This window comes from Oncorhynchus tshawytscha, unplaced genomic scaffold (assembly GCF_018296145.1).
Source record: "Oncorhynchus tshawytscha isolate Ot180627B unplaced genomic scaffold, Otsh_v2.0 Un_contig_5117_pilon_pilon, whole genome shotgun sequence".
NCBI lineage: Eukaryota > Metazoa > Chordata > Actinopteri > Salmoniformes > Salmonidae > Oncorhynchus > Oncorhynchus tshawytscha.
In genome coordinates, this window is record NW_024609382.1 from 20001 (window position 1) to 42500 (window position 22500).

General features: G+C 46.4%; 1 protein-coding gene across 1 annotated transcript in view; it reads right to left on the minus strand.

Moving 5' to 3' along the window:
* Positions 1–22500, minus strand: part of LOC112241182 (huntingtin-like) — a gene marked incomplete at its 3' end in the record, with an annotated part of 111621 nt that overhangs the window by 15878 nt on the left and 73243 nt on the right. Inside the window, 15 exon segments of the mRNA XM_042315072.1 lie at positions 1956–2041; positions 3045–3184; positions 4906–5060; positions 6408–6511; positions 7387–7513; positions 8036–8217; positions 9634–9732; positions 11256–11433; positions 12959–13098; positions 15369–15591; positions 15698–15820; positions 15937–16075; positions 19840–19959; positions 21280–21341; positions 21343–21414. Coding sequence (XP_042171006.1) covers positions 1956–2041; positions 3045–3184; positions 4906–5060; positions 6408–6511; positions 7387–7513; positions 8036–8217; positions 9634–9732; positions 11256–11433; positions 12959–13098; positions 15369–15591; positions 15698–15820; positions 15937–16075; positions 19840–19959; positions 21280–21341; positions 21343–21414 — 1950 coding nt within the window.

The window sequence follows — 22500 nt, forward strand, 5'->3', positions numbered from 1 at the left end:
AGGAGAGGAATTAGAGAGAGAGAGACAATAAAGGAGAGAGAGAGAGAATTAGAGAGACAATAAAGGAGAGAGACAATAAAGGAGAGGAATTAGAGAGAGAGAGACAATAAAGGAGAGGAATTAGAGAGAGAGAGACAATAAAGGAGAGGAATTAGAGAGAGACAATAAAGGAGAGGAATTAGAGAGAGAGAGAGAGACAATAAAGGAGAGGAATTAGAGAGAGACAATAAAGGAGAGGAATTAGAGAGAGAGAGAGAGACAATAAAGAGAGAGAGAGACAATAAAGGAGAGGAATTAGAGAGAGAGAGACAATAAAGGAGAGGAATTAAAGGAGAGGAATTAGAGAGAGACAATAAAGGAGAGGAATAAAGGAGAGGAATTAGAGAGAGAGAGAGACAATAAAGGAGAGGAATTAGAGAGAGAGACAATAAAGGAGAGGAATTAGAGAGAGAGACAATAAAGGAGAGGAATTAGAGAGAGAGAGACAATAAAGGAGAGGAATTAGAGAGAGAGAGAGAGAGACTGAACATATCTGCAAGAGAAGGACACAACTATGCCATTTGGTCTGTCTTCCCTTTCCTCCGCCCCCTCTCTCCTTCCATCCCTCCATCCTACCTGTCCCAGTTTGTAGTCCATCTCTCTCTCCTTCCATCCCTCCATCCTACCTGTCCCAGTTTGTAGTCCATGTTGCCCATCTCTCTCTCCTTCCATCCTACCTGTCCCAGTTTGTAGTCCATCTCTCTCTCCTTCCATCCCTCCATCCTACCTGTCCCAGTTTGTAGTCCATGTGTCCCATCTCTCTCTCCCTCCATCCTACCTGTCCCAGTTTGTAGTCCATCTCTCTCTCCTTCCATCCCTCCAGTTTGTAGCCCATGTGTCCCATCTCTCTCCCTCCATCCTCCCAGTTTGTAGTCCCTCTCTCTCCTTCCATCCCTCCATCCTACCTGTCCCAGTTTTGTCCAGTCCATCTCTCTCTCCTTCCATCCCTCCATCCTACCTGTCCCAGTTTGTAGTCCATGTTGCCCATCTCTCTCTCCTTCCATCCTACCTGTCCCAGTTTGTATCATCTCTCTCCATCCTACCTCCCAGTTTGTAGTCCATCCTCTCTCCATCCTACCTGTCCCAGTTTGTAGTCCATCTCTCCTCCATCCTACCTGTCCCAGTTTGTAGTCCATCTCTCTCTCCATCCTACCTGTCCCAGTTTGTAGTCCATGTTCATCTCTCTCTCCATCCTACCCATCTCCATCCTACCTGTCCCAGTTTGTAGTCCATCTCTCCTCCATCCTACCTGTCCCAGTTTTCCATGTGTCTCCATCACCTGTCCCAGTTTGTAGTCCATCTCTCCATCCTACCTCCATCCTCTTCCTCCTACCTGTCCCAGTTTGTAGTCCACCTGTGTCCATGTTCCCCATCTCTCTCTCCATCCTACCTGTCCCAGTTTGTAGTCCATCTCTCCTCCATCCTACCTGTCCCAGTTTGTAGTCCATCTCCATCCTACCTGTCCCCCATAGTCCATCTCTCTCTCCATCCTACCTGTCCCTCTCTCTCCATCCCTCCATCCTACCTGTCCCAGTTTGTAGTCCATGTTCCCCATCTCTCTCTCCTTCCATCCTACCTGTCCCAGTTTGTAGTCCAGCTCTCTCTCCATCCTACCTGTCCCAGTTTGTAGTCCATCTCTCTCTCCATCCTACCTGTCCCAGTTTGTAGTCCATCTCTCTCTCCATCCTACCTGTCCCAGTTTGTAGTCCATCTCTCTCTCCATCCTACCTGTCCCAGTTTGTAGTCCATCTCTCTCTCCATCCTACCTGTCCCAGTTTGTAGTCCATCTCTCTCTCCATCCTACCTGTCCCAGTTTGTAGTCCATCTCTCTCCATCCTACCTGTCCCAGTTTGTAGTCCATCTCCCTCTCCATCCTACCTGTCCCAGTTTGTAGTCCATCTCTCTCTCCATCCTACCTGTCCCAGTTTGTAGTCCATGTTGCCCATCTGTCTCTCTGTGTTGATCTGCAGCAGGAGTTTCTCATGGCTGATCAGTGTACCTGCTGAGACACACAGAGAAACACACGGTTCATCAACTACTAGGACCCATGAGGACCTCTGAACCCTGCACAGCTGAATGGATCTGACCCCTGGATGACACTACTAGAAACAACTAGGTCTATCTGGTGAGACAGGGAGGGGACCAGGTGTGTTACCTGGTGAGACAGGGAGGGGACAGGGGACCAAGTGTGCTACCTGGTGAGACAGGGAGGGGACAGGGTACCAAGTGTGTTACCTGGTGAGACAGGGAGGGGACAGGGTACCAAGTGTGTTACCTGGTGAGACAGGGAGGGGACAGGGTACCAGGTGTGTTACCTGGTGAGACAGGGAGGGGACAGGGACCAAGTGTGTTACCTGGTGAGACAGGGAGGGGACAGGGTACCAAGTGTGTTACCTGGTGAGACAGCAGACAGGGATGGGACCAGGTGTGTTACCTGGTGAGACAGGGAGGGGACAGGGTACCAGGTGTGGTACCTGGTGAGACAGGGAGGGGACAGGGTACCGGGTGTTACCTGGTCAGACAGGGAGGGACAGGGTACCAGGTGTGTTACCTGGTGAGACAGCAGACAGGGAGGGGACAGGGTCCCGGGTGTGTTACCTGGTGAGACAGGGAGGGGACAGGGTACCAGGTGTGTTACCTGGTGAGACAGGGAAGGGACAGGGTACCAGGTGTGTTACCTGGTGAGACAGGGAGGGGACAGGGTACCAGGTGTGTTACCTGGTGAGACAGGGAGGGGACAGGGTACCAGGTGTGTTACCTGGTGAGACAGGGAGGGGACAGGGTACCAGGTGTGTTACCTGGTGAGACAGGGGGGGACAGGGTACCAGGTGTGTTAGCTGGTGAGACAGCAGACAGGGAGGGGACAGGGTACCAGTTGTGTTACCTGGTGAGACAGGGAGGGGGACAGGGTACCAGGTGTGTTACCTGGTGAGACAGGGAGGGGACAGGGTACCAGGTGTGTTACCTGGTGAGACAGGGAGGGGACAGGGTCCCAGGTGTGTTACCTGGTGAGACAGCAGACAGGGAGGGGACAGGGTCCCAGGTGTGGTAGGGGTGGTGTGTGTGTACGTTGTCTCTCTTCGACACCATGGCCTGGATCTCTCTCTCCACGGCTCCTCTGATCACTGACAACTTCCTGCCAAACCTGAAGGGAAGACAAGACCACCGCAATGTCAGGAATAACTTAATTGACAAAAAACATTGTAAATCCAATAATTTGATTTGATTTGATTTGATTTGATTTGAACTAGTTCTCCTGTCAATATGAATTTAGTATGAGAGGAAAAGCCATTCTACAAAGTGACACAATCTGAAGTGTGTGGTATTTTAGGCTTTTGTTGCTTGGTGTGGGTGTGTATAATGGGGTAGCCTGATAATTGGGTCAGATTTACAGACAGAGCCCAGAACCCAGAACCCAGAGACCAGAGCCCCACCCAGAGACCAGAACCCAGAGACCAGAACCCAGAACCCAGAGACCAGAGCCCAGAACCCAGAGACCAGAGCCCAGCACCCAGAGACCAGAACCCAGAGACCAGAACCCAGAGACCAGAGCCTAGAGACCAGAGTCCAGAACCCAGAGACCAGAACCCAGAGACCAGAGCCCAGCACCCAGAGACCAGAACCCAGAGACCAGAGCCCAGCACCCAGAGAGAACCCAGAACCCAGAGACCAGAGCCCAGCACCCAGAGACCAGAGCCCAGCACCCAGAGACCAGAACCCAGAGACCAGAGCCTAGAGACCAGAGTCCAGAACCCAGAGACCAGAACCCAGAGACCAGAGCCCAGCACCCAGAGACCAGAACCCAGAGACCAGAGTCCAGAACCCAGAGACCAGAGTCCAGAACCCAGAGCCCAGCACCTAGAGACCAGAACCCAGAGACCAGAGCCCAGCACCCAGAGACCAGAACCCAGAGACCAGAGCCCAGCACCCAGAGACCAGAACCCAGAGACCAGAGCCCAGCACCCAGAGACCAGAACCCAGAGACCAGAGCCCAGCACCCAGAGCCCAGAACCCAGAGACCAGAGCCCAGCACCCAGAGACCAGAGCCCAGAGACCAGAGCCTAGAGACCAGAGCCTAGAGACCAGAGTCCAGAACCCAGAGTCCAGAACCCAGAGACCAGAACCCAGAGACCAGAACCCAGAGACCAGAACCCAGAGACCAGAGCCTAGAGACCAGAGCCAGAGACCCAGAGTCCAGAACCCAGAGACCAGAGCCTAGAGACCAGAGTCCAGAACCCAGAGACCAGAGCCTAGAGACCAGAGTCCAGAACCCAGAGACCAGAGCCTAGAGACCAGAGTCCAGAACCCAGAGACCCAGAGACCAGAGCCTAGAGACCAGAGTCCAGAACCCAGAGACCAGAGCCTAGAGACCAGAGTCCAGAACCCAGAGACCAGAGACCAGAGCCCAGAACCCAGAGACCAGAGTCCAGAACCCAGAGTCCAGAACCCAGAACCCAGAGACCAGAACCCAGAGACCAGAACCCAGAGACCAGAGCCCAGCACCCAGAGACCAGTGTGTGTGTGTACCGTGTGTCCAGAACCCAGAGACCAGTGTGTGTGTGTACCGTGTGTCCAGAACCCAGAGACCAGTGTGTGTGTGTACCATGTGTCCAGAACCCAGAGACCAGTGTGTGTGTGTACCGTGTGTCCAGAGCCCAGAGACCAGTGTGTGTGTGTACCGTGTGTCCAGAACCCAGAGACCAGAGCCCAGAACCCAGAGACCAGTGTGTGTGTGTACCGTGTGTCCAGAGCCCAGAACCCAGAGACCAGTGTGTGTGTGTACCGTGTGTCCAGAGCCCAGAGACCAGTGTGTGTGTGTACCGTGTGTCCAGAGCCCAGAACCCAGAGACCAGTGTGTGTGTGTACCGTGTGTCCAGGACTTTAAGGGTCTTGTTTCTCGGCTGTTGTTCCAGACAGGAGACAGTAGGGTTTCCGGCAGTAGGGAGAGTCATGGAACTCAGAACCAGAGACGTGATGGCCTGGACCGCTAACACATTCAACTGGGTACGCTCCAAGTCCTCCTGTTCAACACACACAGAGACAGAGAGACAGAGAGAGACAGAGAGAGACACAGAGACAGAGAGACAGAGAGAGACACAGAGAGAGAGACACAGAGAGAGACAGAATGAGACAGAGACAGAGAGAGAGAGAGACAGAGAGACAGAGAGAGAGAGAGAGAGACAGAGAGACACAGAGAGACACAGAGAGAGACACAGAGAGAGAGAGAGAGAGACAGAGAGAGACACAGAGAGAGAGAGAGACAGAGAGAGAGAGAGAGACACAGAGAGAGAGAGACAGAGAGAGACAGAGAGAGAGAGAGAGAGAGAGAGAGAGAGAGAGAGAGAGAGAGAGAGAGAGACAGAGAGAGACAGAGAGAAACACAGAGAGAGAGAGAGACAGAGAGAGAGAGAGAGAGAGAAAAAACGAGCGAGAGAGAGACAAAAAACATTGTAAATCCAACAAAACCTCTTTAGGCTAGGGGGCAGTATTTTGATGTTTGGAGAAAAACATGCCCATATTAAACTGCCTATTTCCCAGGCCCAGAAACTAGAATATGCATATAATTGGCAGATTAGGATAGAAAACACTCTAAAGTTTCCAAAACTGTCAAAATATTGTCTGTGAGTATAACAGAACTGACATTGCAGGGAAAGCCTGAGAAAAATCCATCCAGGAAGTGCTGTTTTTCTGAACCTACTCTTTTCCATTGCAAGCCCATCCTCCATTTAAAGGTATATCAACCAGATTCCTTTCCCTGTGGCTTCCACAAGGTGTGAACAGTCTTTAGACATAGTTTCAGGCTTTTATTCTGAAAAATGAGCGAGAATGATCACATCGTGTCAGTGGATAGCCAGATGTCCTCAGATTTCTCTCTCCTATTGAAAAGGCTACCGTCCCGTTGAAATATTATTTATTATTTATTGTAAAAACAACCTGAGGATTGATTATAAAAAAACATTTGACATGTTTCTACGAACTTTACGGATACTATTTGGAATTGTCGTCTGCCCGTCGTGACCTGCACGAGCAGGTGAACAAAACGCGCCAACCAAATTGTGTAACTGGGAGTCTCGTGAGTGCAAACATCCGAAGATCATCAAAGGTAAGCGATTATTTTGGCGATGTTAACATATGTTTCCCATGTCAATAAAACCCCTTGAATTGAAATTAGAGAGAGAGAGACAGAGAGACAGAAAGAGAGAGACAGAGAGACAGAAAGAGAGAGACAGAGAGACAGAGAGACAGAAAGAGAGAGACAGAGAGACAGAGAGACAGAAAGAGAGAGACAGAGAGACAGAGAGAGAGAGAGACAGAGAGAGAGAGAGACAGAGAGAGAGACAAAGAGGTGTGTGTGTGTGTGTATGCACCTCCTGTTCTCTCTCCTCCTCCTGGTCCATAGAGATGGGTTGAGTGACCAGAACTCCCAGCAGTGTGGCCCAGGTCTCTTCAAACTGGGTCCTACTGCTCCAGCCTGAATGCCACACATGTTCAAACTACAGGTTATGAACACTTCAAGGTCTAACAGTCTATGTGTCTAACAGTCTATGTGGAATAGACCTCTATAACAATGACATAGCAGGTTATAAGCACTTAAAGGATCAGTCTAACAGTCGACTGTAGATGTGGAATAGGCCTCTATAACAATGACATAGCAGGTTATGAACACCTAAAGGATCAGTCTAACAGTATATGTGGAATAGATCTCTATAACAATGACATAGCAGGTTATAAACACCTAAAGGATCAGTCTAACAGTCGACTGTAGATGTGGAATAGACCTCTATAACAATGACATAGCAGGTTATAAACACCTAAAGGATCAGTCTAACAGTCGAATGTAGATGTGGAATAGGCCTCTATAACAATGACATAGCAGGTTATGAACACCTAAAGGATCAGTCTAACAGTATATGTGGAATAGATCTCTATAACAATGACATAGCAGGTTATAACCTAAAGGATCAGTCTAACAGTCGACTGTAGATGTGGAATAGACCTCTATAACAATGACATAGCAGGTTATAACCACCTAAAGAATCAGTCTAACAGTCGACTGTAGATGTGGAATAGGCCTCTATAACAATGACATAGCAGGTTATAAACACCTAAAGGATCAGTCTAACAGTTGACTGTCGATGTGGAATAGACCTCTATAACAATGACATAGCAGGTTATAAACACCTAAAGGATCAGTCTAACAGTCGACTGTAGATGTGGAATAGGCCTCTATAACAATGACATAGCAGGTTATAAACACCTAAAGGATCAGTCTAACAGTTGACTGTCGATGTGGAATAGACCTCTATAACAATGACATAGCAGGTTATAACCACCTGGACCTCTCACCCAGTGTGTTGATGCGATAGAGGAACTCCCTGAACACGTCCTTCTCCTGCAGGAACTCTACAGGGATCTCGGGAAGGGTGGTGCCGAACTCTCCCCCCGGCCGAGGGGACCAGCCCAGCTTCCACACCTAGAGGTGACACACAGACACGTTACAGGGGACCAGCCCAGCTTCCACACCTAGAGGTGACACACAGACACGTTACAGGGGACCAGCCCAGCTTCCACACCTAGGGTTACACACAGGGGGTACTCTAGTGTAGCTGTTGACCAGTGACTGACCAGGGGGGACTCGTGTAGCTGTTGACCAGTGACTGACCAGGGGGAGGGGGGCGGGGGGACTCTAGTGTAGCTGTTGACCAGTGACTGACCAGGGGGGACCTCTAGTGTAGCTGTTGACCAGTGACTGACCAGGGGGGGGGACCAGTGACTAGGGGGTGTAGCTGTTGACCAGTGACTGACCAGGGGGACTCTAGTGTAGCTGTTGACCAGTGACTGACCAGGGGGACTCTAGTGTAGCTGTTGACCAGTGACTGACCAGGGGGACTCTAGTGTAGCTGTTGACCAGTGACTGACCAGGGGGACTCTAGTGTAGCTGTTGACCAGTGACTGACCAGGGGGACTCTAGTGTAGCTGTTGACCAGTGACTGACCAGGGGGACTCTAGTGTAGCTGTTGACCAGCGGTAGTCTGGACAGACTGATGATGATGTTTCGGAGCATCGGCGTGAGGAAGGCTGGGATTCCGCTGTTTCTATGGTGACCCAGAGACAGAACGCTCTGGAGACCTTCCACCAGCTCAGCCATGATCTCACACGACCGTCGCTCACACACGTCTGGAACACACACATTATAGATAACGCATTAGAGATGACACAGAGATAACACATCAGAGATAACACATCAGAGATACCACATTAGAGATAACACATTAGAGATAACACAGAGATAACACATTAGAGATAACACATTAGAGATAACACATTAGAGATAACACAGAGATAACACATTAGAGATAACACACAGAGATAACACAGAGATAACACAGAGATAACACATTAGAGAACACATTAGCGATAACACAGAGATAACACATTAGAGATAACACATTATAGATAACACAGAGATAACACATTAGAGATAACACAGAGATAACACATTATAGATAACAAAGATATAACACATTAGAGATAACACAGAGATAACACATTAGAGATAACACAGAGATACATTACATTAGAGAACACATTAGAGATAACACATTATAGATAAGATATAACACATAACACAGAGATAACACATTATAGATAACAAAGAGATAACACATTAGAGATAACACAGAGATAACACATTAGAGATAACACAGAGATAACACATTAGAGATAACACAGAGATAACACAGAGATAACACATTAGAGATAACACAGAGATAACACATTATAGATACCACATTATAGATAACACAGAGATAACAAATTATAGATACCACATTATAGATAAACAGAGAAAACAAATTATAGATACCACATTAGAGATAACACAGAGATAGCACATTATAGATACCACATTAGAGATACCACAGAGATAACACATTAGAGATAACACAGAGATAACACAGAGATAACACATTATAGATACCACATTAGAGATGACACAGAGATAACACATTAGAGATAACACATTAGAGATAACACAGATATAACACATTAGAGACAACACAGAGATAACACATTAGAGATAACACATTATAGATACCACATTAGAGATGACACAGAGATAACACATTAGAGATAACACATTAGAGATAACACATTAGAGATAACACAGAGATAACACATTAGAGATAACACACTAGAGATAACACACTAGAGATAACACATTAGAGATAACACATTAGAGATAACACGTTAGAGATAGCGTTAGAGATAGCGCGTTATAGATAACACATTAGCGATAACAGAGATTACACATTATAGATAACACAGAGATAACACATTATAGATACCACAGAGATAACACATTAGAGATAAAACATTAGAGATAGCACAGAGATAAAACAGATATAAAACATTAGAGATACCACATTAGAGATACCACTTAACACATCTAATGCACATTAAAACACAGCAAGCTAACAGACCGTATTAGTAGCCACTAGTCAGAAGATTTGACAGTGATGAAGCCTGATCTAACTCACTGAGAGTGACGGACTAAAATGATAATGGCAACACAACAACAACTGTATTACTTACTGTCAGTGTTTGGAGAGTGGACCTGGTCTGAATCACCGTCTGGCCCGGTGGTTCTCTTCCTCCCTGGATGTAAGAGATGGTCACCTGGACCTACTGCCACTAGAGAGGAGAGAGAGAGGAGAGGAGAGGAGAGGAGAGGAGAGGAGAGGAGAGGAGAGGAGAGGAGAGGAGAGGAGAGGAGAGGAGAGAGAGGAGAGGAGAGGAGAGGAGAGAGGAGAGGAGAGGAGAGGAGAGGAGAGGAGAGGAGAGGAGAGGAGGAGAGGAGAGAGAGAGAGAGGGAGGGAAAGGAGAGAGAGAGAAAGGAGAGGAGAGGAGAGAGAGAGGGAGGACAGAGAGATGCAAAGGGAGGGAGAGGAAGAGGAGAGAGAGGAGAGAGAGGGAAAGGAGAGGAGAGAGAGAGGTAAAGGAGAGAGAGAGAGAGAGCAAGAGGGGTAAAGGGACGGAGAGGAGAGGAGAGAGAGAGGGATGAGAGAGGTAGAGGAGAGAGAGAGAGAGGTAAAGGAGAGAGAGAGTTGAATACTTTATCTGGATGTGTAATAACACTCTGGCAGCAGAGGAAAACCTAGAAGTCATTTAGGCAATAAGGCCAGAGGGGGTGTGGTATATGGCCAGAGGGGGTGTGGTATATGGCCAGAGGGGGTGGGGTATATGGCCAGAGGGGGTGGGGTATATGGCCAGAGGGGGTGGGGGGTGGCCAGAGGGGGTGGGGTATATGGCCAGAGGGGGTGGGGTATATGGCCAGAGGGGGTGGGGTATATGGCCAGAGGGGGGGGTATGTGGCCAGAGGGGGTGGGGTATATGGCCAGAGGGGGTGGGGTATATGGCCAGAGGGGGTGGGGTATATGGCCAGAGGGGGTGGGGTATATGGCCAGAGGGGGTGGGGTATATGGCCAGAGGGGGTGGGTATATGGCCAGAGGGGGTGGGGTATATGGCCAGAGGGGTGGGGTATATGGCCAGAGGGGGTGGGGTATATGGCCAGAGGGGGTGGGGTATATGGCCAGAGGGGGTGGGGTATATGGCCAGAGGGGGTGGGGTATATGGCCAGAGGGGGTGGGGTATATGGCCAGAGGGGGTAGGGTATATGGCCAGCTAAGGGCTGTTATTTTTATTTACCTTTATTTAACTAGGCAAGTCAGTTAAGAACAAATTTTCATGACGGCCTAGGAACAGTGGGTTAACTGCCAGTTCAGGGGCAGAACGACAGATACCTTGTACCTTGTCAGCTCGGGATTTGAACTTGCAACCTTCCGGTTAATAGTCCAACACTCTAACCACTAGGGGGAGGCACCCTGCCGCCCCAGCACGACGCAACGCGGAGTGCCTGGATACAGCCCTTAACCGTGGTATACTAGCAATATACTGTACCACAAACCCCTGAGGTGCCTTATTGCTTTAATAAACTGGTTACCAACGTAATTAGAGCAGGAAAAACACATGTTTTGTCATAGGTGGTATACGGTCTTATATACCACGGCTGTCAGCCAATCAGCATTCAGGGCTCAAACCACCCAGTTTATAATTAAGGTTTAGTCACGGTCACACCACATGCAAATCCACTGATTGTGGCCAGGTTCATTCCCTCTCTCCTTCACACACACTAACCTGCAGTGATCACACTAACCTGCAGTGATGAGGAGTCGTAGACAGTGTATGACAGAGCAGGTGTGTGTTTTGTACGAGGCTGTAGACAGTGTGTTCCAGACACAGGGCTGTTGCAGGGCCAGACACAGACAGGACAGAGCCCCCTGCAGGTCAACACTCAGAGGAACACTGTCCTGGAGAACACGCCAGACCACCAACTAGAGAGAGAGAGACACCATGAAGCAGGGTTTATTCTGGATGAAAACAGGGGCTTAGGTGGTGGGTATAGAGCCCCCTCATCTTGGCGGGTAGAGAAATGTCTGGTCCATTATCTCTTCTACATACTCTATATCTGGTCCATTATCTTTTCTACATACTCTATATCTGGTCCATTATCTCTTCTGCATACTCTATATCTGGTCCATTATCTCTTCTACATAATATATATCTGGTCCATTATCTCTTCTACATAATATATATCTGGTCCATTATCTCTTCTACATAATATATCTCTGGTTCCATTATCTCTTCTACATACTCTATATCAGGTCCATTATCTCTTCTACATACTCTACATCTGGTCCATTATCTCTTCTGCATACTCTATATCTGGTCCATTATCTCTTCTACATAATATATATCTGGTCCATTATCTATTCTACATAATATATATCTGGTCCATTATCTCTTCTACATAATATATATCTGGTCCATTATCTCTTCTACATAATATATATCTGGTCCATTATCTCTTCTACATACTCTATATCTGGTCCATTATCTCTTCTACATACTCTATATCTGGTCCATTATCTCTTCCACATACTCTATATCTGGTCCATTATCTCTTCTACATACTCTATATCTGGTCCATTATCTCTTCTACATACTCTATATCTGGTCCATTATCTCTTCTACATACTCTATATCTGGTCCATTATCTCTTCTACATACTCTATATCTGGTCCATTATCTCTTCTACATATCTATATCTGGTCCATTATCTCTTCTACATACTCTATATCTGGTCCATTATCTCTTCTACATAATATATATCTGGTCCATTATCTCTTCTACATGCTCTATATCTGGTCCATTATCTCTTCTACATACTCTATATCTGGTCCATTATCCTTCTACATAATCTATATCTGGTCCATTATCTCTTCTACATACTCTATATCTGGCCCATTATCTCTTCTACATACTCTATATCTGGTCCATTATCTATTATACTCTATATGGTCCATTATCTCTTCTACATACTCTATATCTGGTACATTATCTCCTCTACATACTCTATATCTGGTCCATTATCTATATCTGGTCCATTATCTCTTCTACATACTCTATATCTGGTCCATTATCTCTTCTACATATCTGGTCCATTATCTCTTCTACATACTCTATATCTGGTCCATTATCTCTTCTAAATACTCTATATCTGGTCCATTATCTATATCTGGTCCATTATCTCTTCTACATACTCTATATCTGGTCCATTATCTCTTCTACATACTCTATATCTGGTCCATTATCTCTTCTACATACTCTATATCTGGTCCATTATCTCTTCTACATCTGCTTATAGCGGTTTATACATTGAAACTTCCCTAAAATTAATTTTAAAAATATAAAAATAAAATATATAACATGTTTTACACAAAAAAACACTTCCAAGTCTTTTCTGATTGGCCAGGGATAGGGTCAAGGGTTAGAGGTCAGGGATTATAAGCTTCTTACCTCGGTAGCCATGGTGGTGAAGGTGGTGATGAGATGTTGTTTGTCTTCAGGGATTTGCAGAGGGGAAGGAAGCTGACCCACACACAGCAGATACTGAGACAGCGCTCTACACAGAGACATCACCCGCGGGTAGAGTCCTGCTCCAGCTAGAATAAACACACAGCAGATACAGAGACATCACCCGCGGGTAGAGCCCTGCCTCACCTAGAATACACACACAGCAGATACAGAGGCGGGTAGAGTCCAGCCTCACCTAGAATACACACAGCAGATACTGAGACATCACCCGCGGGTAGAGCCCTGCCTCACTTAGAATAAACACACAGCAGATACTGAGACAGCGCTCTACACAGAGACATCACCCGCGGGTAGAGTCCAGCCTCACCTAGAATAAACACACAGCAGATACAGAGACATCACCCGCGGGTAGAGTCCAGCCTCACCTAGAATAAACACACAGCAGATACTGAGACATGGCGGGTAGAGTCCAGCCTCACCTAAAATAAACACACAGCAGATACAGAGACATCACCCGTCGGGTAGAGCCCTGCCTCACCTAGAATAAACACACATCAGATACTGAGACATCACCCATACTCGGGTAGAGTCCAGCCTCACCTAAAATAAACACACAGCCGATACAGAGACATCACCCGCGGGCAGAGCCCTGCCTCACCTAGAATAAACACACAGCAGATACAGAGACATCATCTGGTCCAGAGCCCTGCCTCACCTAGAATAAACACACAGCAGATACTGAGACATCACCCTGGTAGAGTCCAGCCTCACCTAGAATAAACACACAGCAGATACAGAGACATCACCCTTCGGGTAGAGCCCTGCCTCACCTAGAATAAACACACAGCAGATACTGAGACAGCACTCTACACAGAGACATCATAGAGCCCTGCCTCACCTAGAATACACACACAGCAGATACTGAGACAGCTCTACATAGAGCGGGTAGAGTCCAGCCTCACCTAGAATAAACACACAGCAGATACTGAGACAGCTCTCTACACAGAGACATCACCATTATAGAGTCCAGCCTCACCTAGAATAAACACACAGCAGATACTGAGACATCACCCGTGGGTAGAGTCCAGCCTCACCTAGAATAAACACACAGCAGATACAGAGACATCACCCGCGGGTAGAGCCCTGCCTCACCTAGAATAAACACACAGCAGATACTGAGACAGCTCTCTACACAGAGACATCACCCGCGGGTAGAGCATTGCCTCACCTATAATACACACACAGCAGATACTGAGACAGCTCTACATAGAGCGGGTAGAGTCCTGCTCCACCTAGAATAAACACACAGCAGATACTGAGACATCACCCGCGGGTAGAGCCCTGCCTCACCTAGAATAAACACACAGCAGATACTGAGACAGCTCTACATAGAGCGGGTAGAGTCCAGCCTCACCTAGAATAAACACACAGCAGATACTGAGACATCACCCGTCTAGAGTCCAGCCTCACCTAGAATACACACACAGCAGATACAGAGACATCACCCGCGGGTAGAGTCCAGCCTCACCTAGAATAAACACACAGCAGATACTGAGACAGCTCTCTACACAGAGACATCACCCGCGGGTAGAGCCCTGCCTCACCTAGAATACACACACAGCAGATACTGAGACAGCTCTACATAGAGCGGGTAGAGTCCTGCTCCAGCTAGAATAAACACACAGCAGATACTGAGACAGCTCTACATAGAGCGGGTAGAGTCCTGCTCCAGCTAGAATAAACACACAGCAGATACTGAGACAGCTCTACATAGAGCGGGTAGAGTCCTGCTCCAGCTAGAATAAACACACAGCAGATACTGAGACAGCTCTACATAGAGCGGGTAGAGCCCTGCCTCACCTAGAATACACACACAGCAGATACTGAGACATCACCACAGCAGGGACAGAGTCCATGCCTCACCTAGAATAAACACACAGCAGATACTGAGACAGCTCTACATAGAGCGGAAGAGTCCAGCCTCACCTAGAATACACACACAGCAGATACTGAGACAGCTCTACATAGAGCGGGTAGAGTCCTGCTCCAGCTAGAATAAACACACAGCAGATACTGAGACAGCTCTACATAGAGCGGGTAGAGTCCTGCTCCACCTAGAGGACAACAGAATAATTGACAGTGGGGAGGCGTACACTGCCTGTGCTGGTAGTTGGCTGACGTGGCCTCGCCAGCTAAATGGCAGAATGGAACAATCTGGCCAGGTCCACATCCACAGTTTAATCAGGTAACATCACAGTGTAATGTAAAGCAGAATGGAACAATCTGGCCAGGTCTAAAAGACTCAATCTGACGAACAGAAAGGCTTTTAGTCGCCAGATCCTCCCATTTTTCAGTGCAGCTCAGGATTCGAACCAACAACCTTCCGAGTTACTCTTACCATAGACGATAGCCAAGTTGTCCCAGTAGGGTTCGGCCGGGTCAGGTTTGGCCGGCGGCAGGAAGGAACGGTGTGGAACAGGAAGTAGCTGTGTGACCCCGCTCAGATGATCCAGGGTCACGGCCAGGGCCGTCTCCAATAACAACGACCCCTGACCCCGGGTTAACCTCTGAACCCCCAGACTCAGACACGGACAGAGGAGAGACAGGTTGAAGTCCTGGTGGAGAGAGAGAGGTCAGTGTGTGTGAGCGTGTGTGTGTGTGTGTGCGTGAGCGTGTGTGTGAGCGTGTGTGTGTGTGTGTGTGCGTGTGTGTGTGTGTTACCTTGCAGGTCATGATGGTAGAGAGGTCGTCAGGAGGTAGTTTGGTCAGGAGTTCCGTTGTCTCCAGGAACGACCCGTCACCACGGAGACAGCACTGGGACATCACCAAGGCAACATACCACTCCTGGAACAAGACACACACACACACACACACACACACACACACACACACACACACACACACAGTTAGTACAAGACACACACACACACACACACAGTTAGTACAAGACATACACACACCTTGTCAGCCGTGACTAGTTCAGGGGCAGGTGGCGGTTCCCCATCCAGGGGGTGTGATGTCACAGGAGGAGAGGGGCTGCTGGTGTCCTCGGCAACGGTGGCTCGGAACCTGTCCAGCAGGGAGTAGAACCTCTGGTGCCTAGCAACAAGAGGCAGGAAATTACATCACACAACATCACCAGCTTGTTGTGGTAAAAATCTAGATAGGAAAGTAGCTTGGGAAAAGGATATAATGACCGATGAACACAGCAGAATGAGGACACCCCTTCATACACTTTTTATACAGGACACCCCTTCATACACTATATATACAGGACACCCCTTCATACACTATATATACAGCAGAATGAGGACACCCCTTCATCCACTATATATACAGGACACCCCTTCATACTCTATATATACAGCCGTATGAGGACACCCCTTCATACTCTATATATACAGGACACCCCTTCATCCACTATATATACAGGACACCCCTTCATACTCTATATATACAGGACACCCCATCATCCACTATATATACAGGACACCCCTTCACCCCTTCACTATATATACAGGACACCCCTTCATACACTATATACACAGTATGAGGACACCCCCCTTCATACACTATATATACAGCAGTATGAGGACACCCCTTCATACTCTATATATACAGGACACCCCTTCATCCACTATATATACAGGACACCCCTTCATACATTATAGGACACCCCTTCATCCACTATATATACAGGACACCCCTTCATCCACTATATATACAGGACACCCCTTCATCCACTCTATATATACAGGACACCCCTTCATACACTATATATACAGCAGTATGAGGACACCCCTTCATACACTCTATATATACAGGACACCCCTTCATCCACTATATATACAGCAGTATGAGGACACCCCTTCATCCACTATATATACAGGACACCCCTTCATCCACTATATATACAGCAGACACCCCTTCATCCACTATATATACAGCAGTAGGACACCCCTTCATCCACTATATATACAGCAGTATGAGGACACCCCTTCATCCACTATATATACAGCAGTATGAGGACACCCCTTCATCCACTATATATACAGGACACCCCTTCATCCACTATATATACAGGACACCCCTTCATCCACTATATATACAGCAGTATGAGGACACCCCTTCATCCACTATATATACAGCAGTATGAGGACACCCCTTCATCCACTATATATACAGCAGTATGAGGACACCCCTTCATCCACTATATATATACAGGACACCCCTTCATCCACTATATATACAGCAGTATGAGGACACCCCTTCATCCACTATATATACAGGACACTATATATACAGCAGGACCCTTCATCCACTATATATACAGCAGTATGAGGACACCCTTCATCCACTATATATACAGCAGTATGAGGACACCCCTTCATACACTATATATACAGGACACCCCTTCATCCACTATATATACAGCAGTATGAGGACACCCCTTCATCCACTATATATACAGCAGTATGAGGACACCCCTTCATCCACTATATATACAGGACACCCCTTCATCCACTATATATACAGCAGTATGAGGACACCCCTTATATAGCAGTATGAGGACACCCCTTCATCCACTATATATACAGCAGTATGAGGACACCTTCCTTCATCCACTATATATACAGCAGTATGAGGACACCCCTTCATCCACTATATACAGCATATGAGGACACCCCTTCATCCACTATATATACAGCAGTATGACACCCCTTCATCCACTATATATACAGGACACCCCTTCATCCACTATATATACACAGGACACCCCTTCATACACTATATATACAGGACAGCTAGTATGAGGACACCCCTTCATCCACTATATATACAGCAGTATGAGGACACCCCTTCATCCACTATATATACAGGACACCCCTTCATACACTATATATACAGGACACCCCTTCCACTTATATACCACCCCTTCATACTATATATACAGGACACCCCTTCATACTCTATATATACAGCAGTATGAGGACACCCCTTCATACACTATATATACAGCAGAATGAGGACACCCCTTCATACACTATATATACAGCAGAATGAGGACACCCCTTCATACACTATATATACAGCAGAATGAGGACACCCCTTCATACACTATATATACAGCAGAATGAGGACACCCCTTCATCCACTATATATACAGCAGAATGAGGACACCCCTTCATCCACTATATATACACGACACCCCTTCATACTCTATATATACAGGCAGTATGAGGACACCCCTTCATACACTATATATACAGCAGTATGAGGACAGGACACCCTTCATCCACTATATATACAGCAGTATGAGGACACCCCTTCATTCATACAGGACACCCCTTCACACTATATATACAGGACACCCCTTCATCCACTATATATACAGCAGTATGAGGACACCCCTTCATACACTATATATATAGGACACCCCCCTGCATTCACTATATATACAGGACACCCCTTAATAAACTATATATACAGCAGAATGTGGACACCCCTTCATACTCTATATATACAGGACACCCCTTCATACTCTATATATACAGGACACCCCTTCATACACTATATATACAGGACACCCCTTCATCCACTATATATACAGGACACCCCTTCATACTCTATATATACAGTAGTATGAGGACACCCCTTCATACTCTATATATACAGGACACCCCTTCATACACTATATATACAGGACACCCCTTCATCCACTATATATACAGGACACCCCTTCATACACTATATATACAGGACACCCCTTCATACACTATATATACAGGACACCCCTTCATACAGGACACCCTTCATATACTATATATACAGGACACCCCTTCATACACTATATATACAGGACACCCCTTCATACACTATATATACAGGACACCCCTTCATACACTATATATACAGGACACCCCTTCATACACTATATATACAGGACACCCCTTCATACAGGACACTATATATACAGGACACCCCTTCATACACTATATATACAGGACACCCCTTCATACACTATATATACAGGACACCCCTTCATACACTATATATACAGGACACCCTTCATACACTATCACCCCTTCACACTATATATACAGGACACCCCTTCATACACTATATATACAGGACACCCCTTCCTATATATACAGGACACCCCTTCATACACTATATATACAGGACACCCCTTCATACACTATATATACAGGACACCCCTTCATACACTATATATACAGGACACCCCTTCATCCACTATATATACAGGACACCCCTTCATACACTATATATACAGGACACCCCTTCTCCACTATATACAGGACACCCCTTCCCACTTCAGGACACCCCTTCATACTCTATATATACAGGACACCCCTTCATACTCTATATATACAGGACACCCCTTCATACACTATATATACAGGACACCCCTTCATACTATATATACATCTAGTGGAAAGCCTTCCCAGAAGAGTGGAGGCTGTTATAGCAGCAAAGGGGGACCAACTCCATATTAATGCCCATAGTTTTGGAATAGGATGTTAGACGAGAAGGTGTCCGCATACTTTTGGTCATGTAGTGTAGCTTTAACATAAGAAGAAAATGTACCTTTGAATAGAATGAAAGAGGAGAGGGAGGAGAGGAGAGGAGAGGAGAGGAGAGGAGAGGAGAGGAGAGGAGAGGAGAGGAGAGGAGAGGAGAGGAGAGGAGAGGAGAGGAGAGGAGAGGAGAGTGAAGAGGGTAGAAGGAGAAAAGAAGAGTGAGAAGAGAAAAGGAGAAAAGAGGAGGGGAGGAGAAGAGAGAGAAGAAGAGAAGAGAGGAGAGGAGCAGCAAAGGAGTGGAGGAGGGAGGAGTATTGTTACCGTTGAGCTAGTCCACTGATCTGAAGGTATTCCTGGATTCTGTCCAGTTCCTCCACAGGCAGCTGGACTAAACTGTTCTGTAGAGGATCAGAGAGAGAGAACATGTTCAGCTGGACTAAACTGTTCTATAGAGGAACAGAGAGCGAGAACATGTTCAGCTGGACTAAACTGTTCTATAGAGGAACAGAGAGAGAACATGTTCAGCTGGACTAAACTGTTCCATAGAGGAACAGAGAGAGAGAACATATGTTCAGCTGGACTAAACTGTTCTATAGAGGAACAGAGAACATGTTCAGCTGGACTAAACTGTTCTATAGAGGAACTATAGAGGAGAGAGAACATGTTCAGCTGGACTAAACTGTTCTATAGAGCAACAGAGAGAGAGAACATGTTCAGCTGGACTAAACTGTTCTATAGAGGAACAGAGAGAGAACATGTTCAGCTGGACTAAACTGTTCTATAGAGGAACAGAGAGAGAGAACATGTTCAGCTGGACTAAACTGTTCTATAGAGGAACAGAGAGAGAACATGTTCAGCTGGACTATACTGTTCTATAGAGGAACAGAGAACATGTTCAGCTGGACTAAACTGTTCTATAGAGGAACAGAGAACATGTTCAGCTGGACTAAACTGTTCTATAGAGGAACAGAGAACATGTTCAGCTGGACTAAACTGTTCTATAGAGGAACAGAGAACATGTTCAGCTGGACTAAACTGTTCTATAGAGGAACAGAGAACATGTTCAGCTGGACTAAACTGTTCTATAGAGGAACAGAGAGAGAGAACATGTTCAGCTGGACTAAACTGTTCTATAGAGGAACAGAGAACATGTTCAGCTGGACTAAACTGTTCTATAGAGGAACAGAGAGAACATGTTCAGCTGGACTAAACTGTTCTATAGAGGAACAGAGAGAACATGTTCAGCTGGACTAAACTGTTCTATAGAGGAACAGAGAACATGTTCAGCTGGACTAAACTGTTCTATAGAGGAACAGAGAACATGTTCAGCTGGACTAAACTGTTCTATAGAGGAACAGAGAGAGAACATGTTCAGCTGGACTAAACTGTTCTATAGAGGAACAGAGAGAGAGAACATGTTCAGCTGGACTAAACTGTTCTATAGAGGAACAGAGAGAACATGTTCAGCTGGACTAAACTGTTCTATAGAGGAACAGAGAACATGTTCAGCTGGACTAAACTGTTCTATAGAGGAACAGAGAACATGTTCAGCTGGACTAAACTGTTCTATAGAGGAACAGAGAACATGTTCAGCTGGACTAAACTGTTCTATAGAGGAACAGAGAACATGTTCAGAGAGAACATGTTCAGCTGGACTAAACTGTTCTATAGAGGAACAGAGAACATGTTCAGCTGGACTAAACTGTTCCATATCTACCTGTAGTGTTTCAGCCAGCTAAGCATTTCCACCCTAGCAGGAACAGAGTATCAACCATACGAGCCAGGACTCTGAAAGGAGTGTTCAGTAACTTGTCCACGACTAAACTGCATCAACAGAGAACCAGACTGGGACAGGTGGATCTGTTCTAGACACTGGAGAGTCTTCTTCAACATGGACTAAACTGGGCTATAGGGGGGGGATGGAGAAAGAGCTGGGAGAGTTCTAGAGAGAGACAGAGAACAGAGAGGAGACTGAGAGAGAGAGAGAGAGAGAGAGACTAGAGAGAGGAAGGAGAGAGAGACAGAGAGCTGGAGAGACTGAGAGAGGAGAGACAGAGAGGAAACTGATGGAGGACAGAGACATGTTCAGCTGGAGGAGAGAGAGGAGAGACAGAGAGAGAGAGACAGAGAGGAAACTGTTCAGAGAGGAACAGAGAGAGATGTTCAGCAGACTAAAGAGAGAGATAGAGAGAGAGAGAGAGGACATGACAGCTGGACTAAACTGTTCTATAGAGGAAGAGGAGAGACACAGGAGAGAGCTGGACTAGACTGTTCTAGACAGAAGAGAGAACAGAGACAGAGACTAAACTGTTCTATAGAGAACAGAGAGAACATGAGAGATGGAGAAACTGTTCTATAGAGACAGAGAGAGAGAGACAGAGAGGAGAAACTGTTCTATAGGAGAGAGAGACGTACTAAAGAGGGAGCATTATCACTTTTATACAATGCGTTACTAAAAATTATTTACAAATTTTAATTAAAAAATGTTATTTTGCTGAATGTGATGTCTAGATGCTTTTTATAGTGGAGATCAAGTTTATAAATTGCCTGGCTGGGCTGATGAGACAGTGGAGATCAAGTTAATAAAATTGCCTGGCTGGGCTGATGAGACAGTGGAGACAAGTTAATAAATTGCCTGGCTGGGCTGATGAGACAGTGGAGATCAAGTTAATAAATTGCCTGGCTGGGCTGATGAGACAGTGTTGCAGCTCAGACTAAACAGAGGAAATAGGCTTTTGACCTGTTTAGCTGGGCTGGATAGACTGTTCAGGCTGGAATCAGAGAACATGTTTAACCAACTGCATAGCCAGGCTAGGGCTGATAAACAGAGCATAGAGGAACAGTGTGTCCTGCAGAGAGGAGTCACTGTTCAGAGTTAGTGTGTAAACTGTTCTATAGAGGAACAGTGAGAATATGTGCTGTATATGGTAAACTGATGAGATCAGCTGGACTAAACTGTGGAGACAGAGATCATGTGCTGTT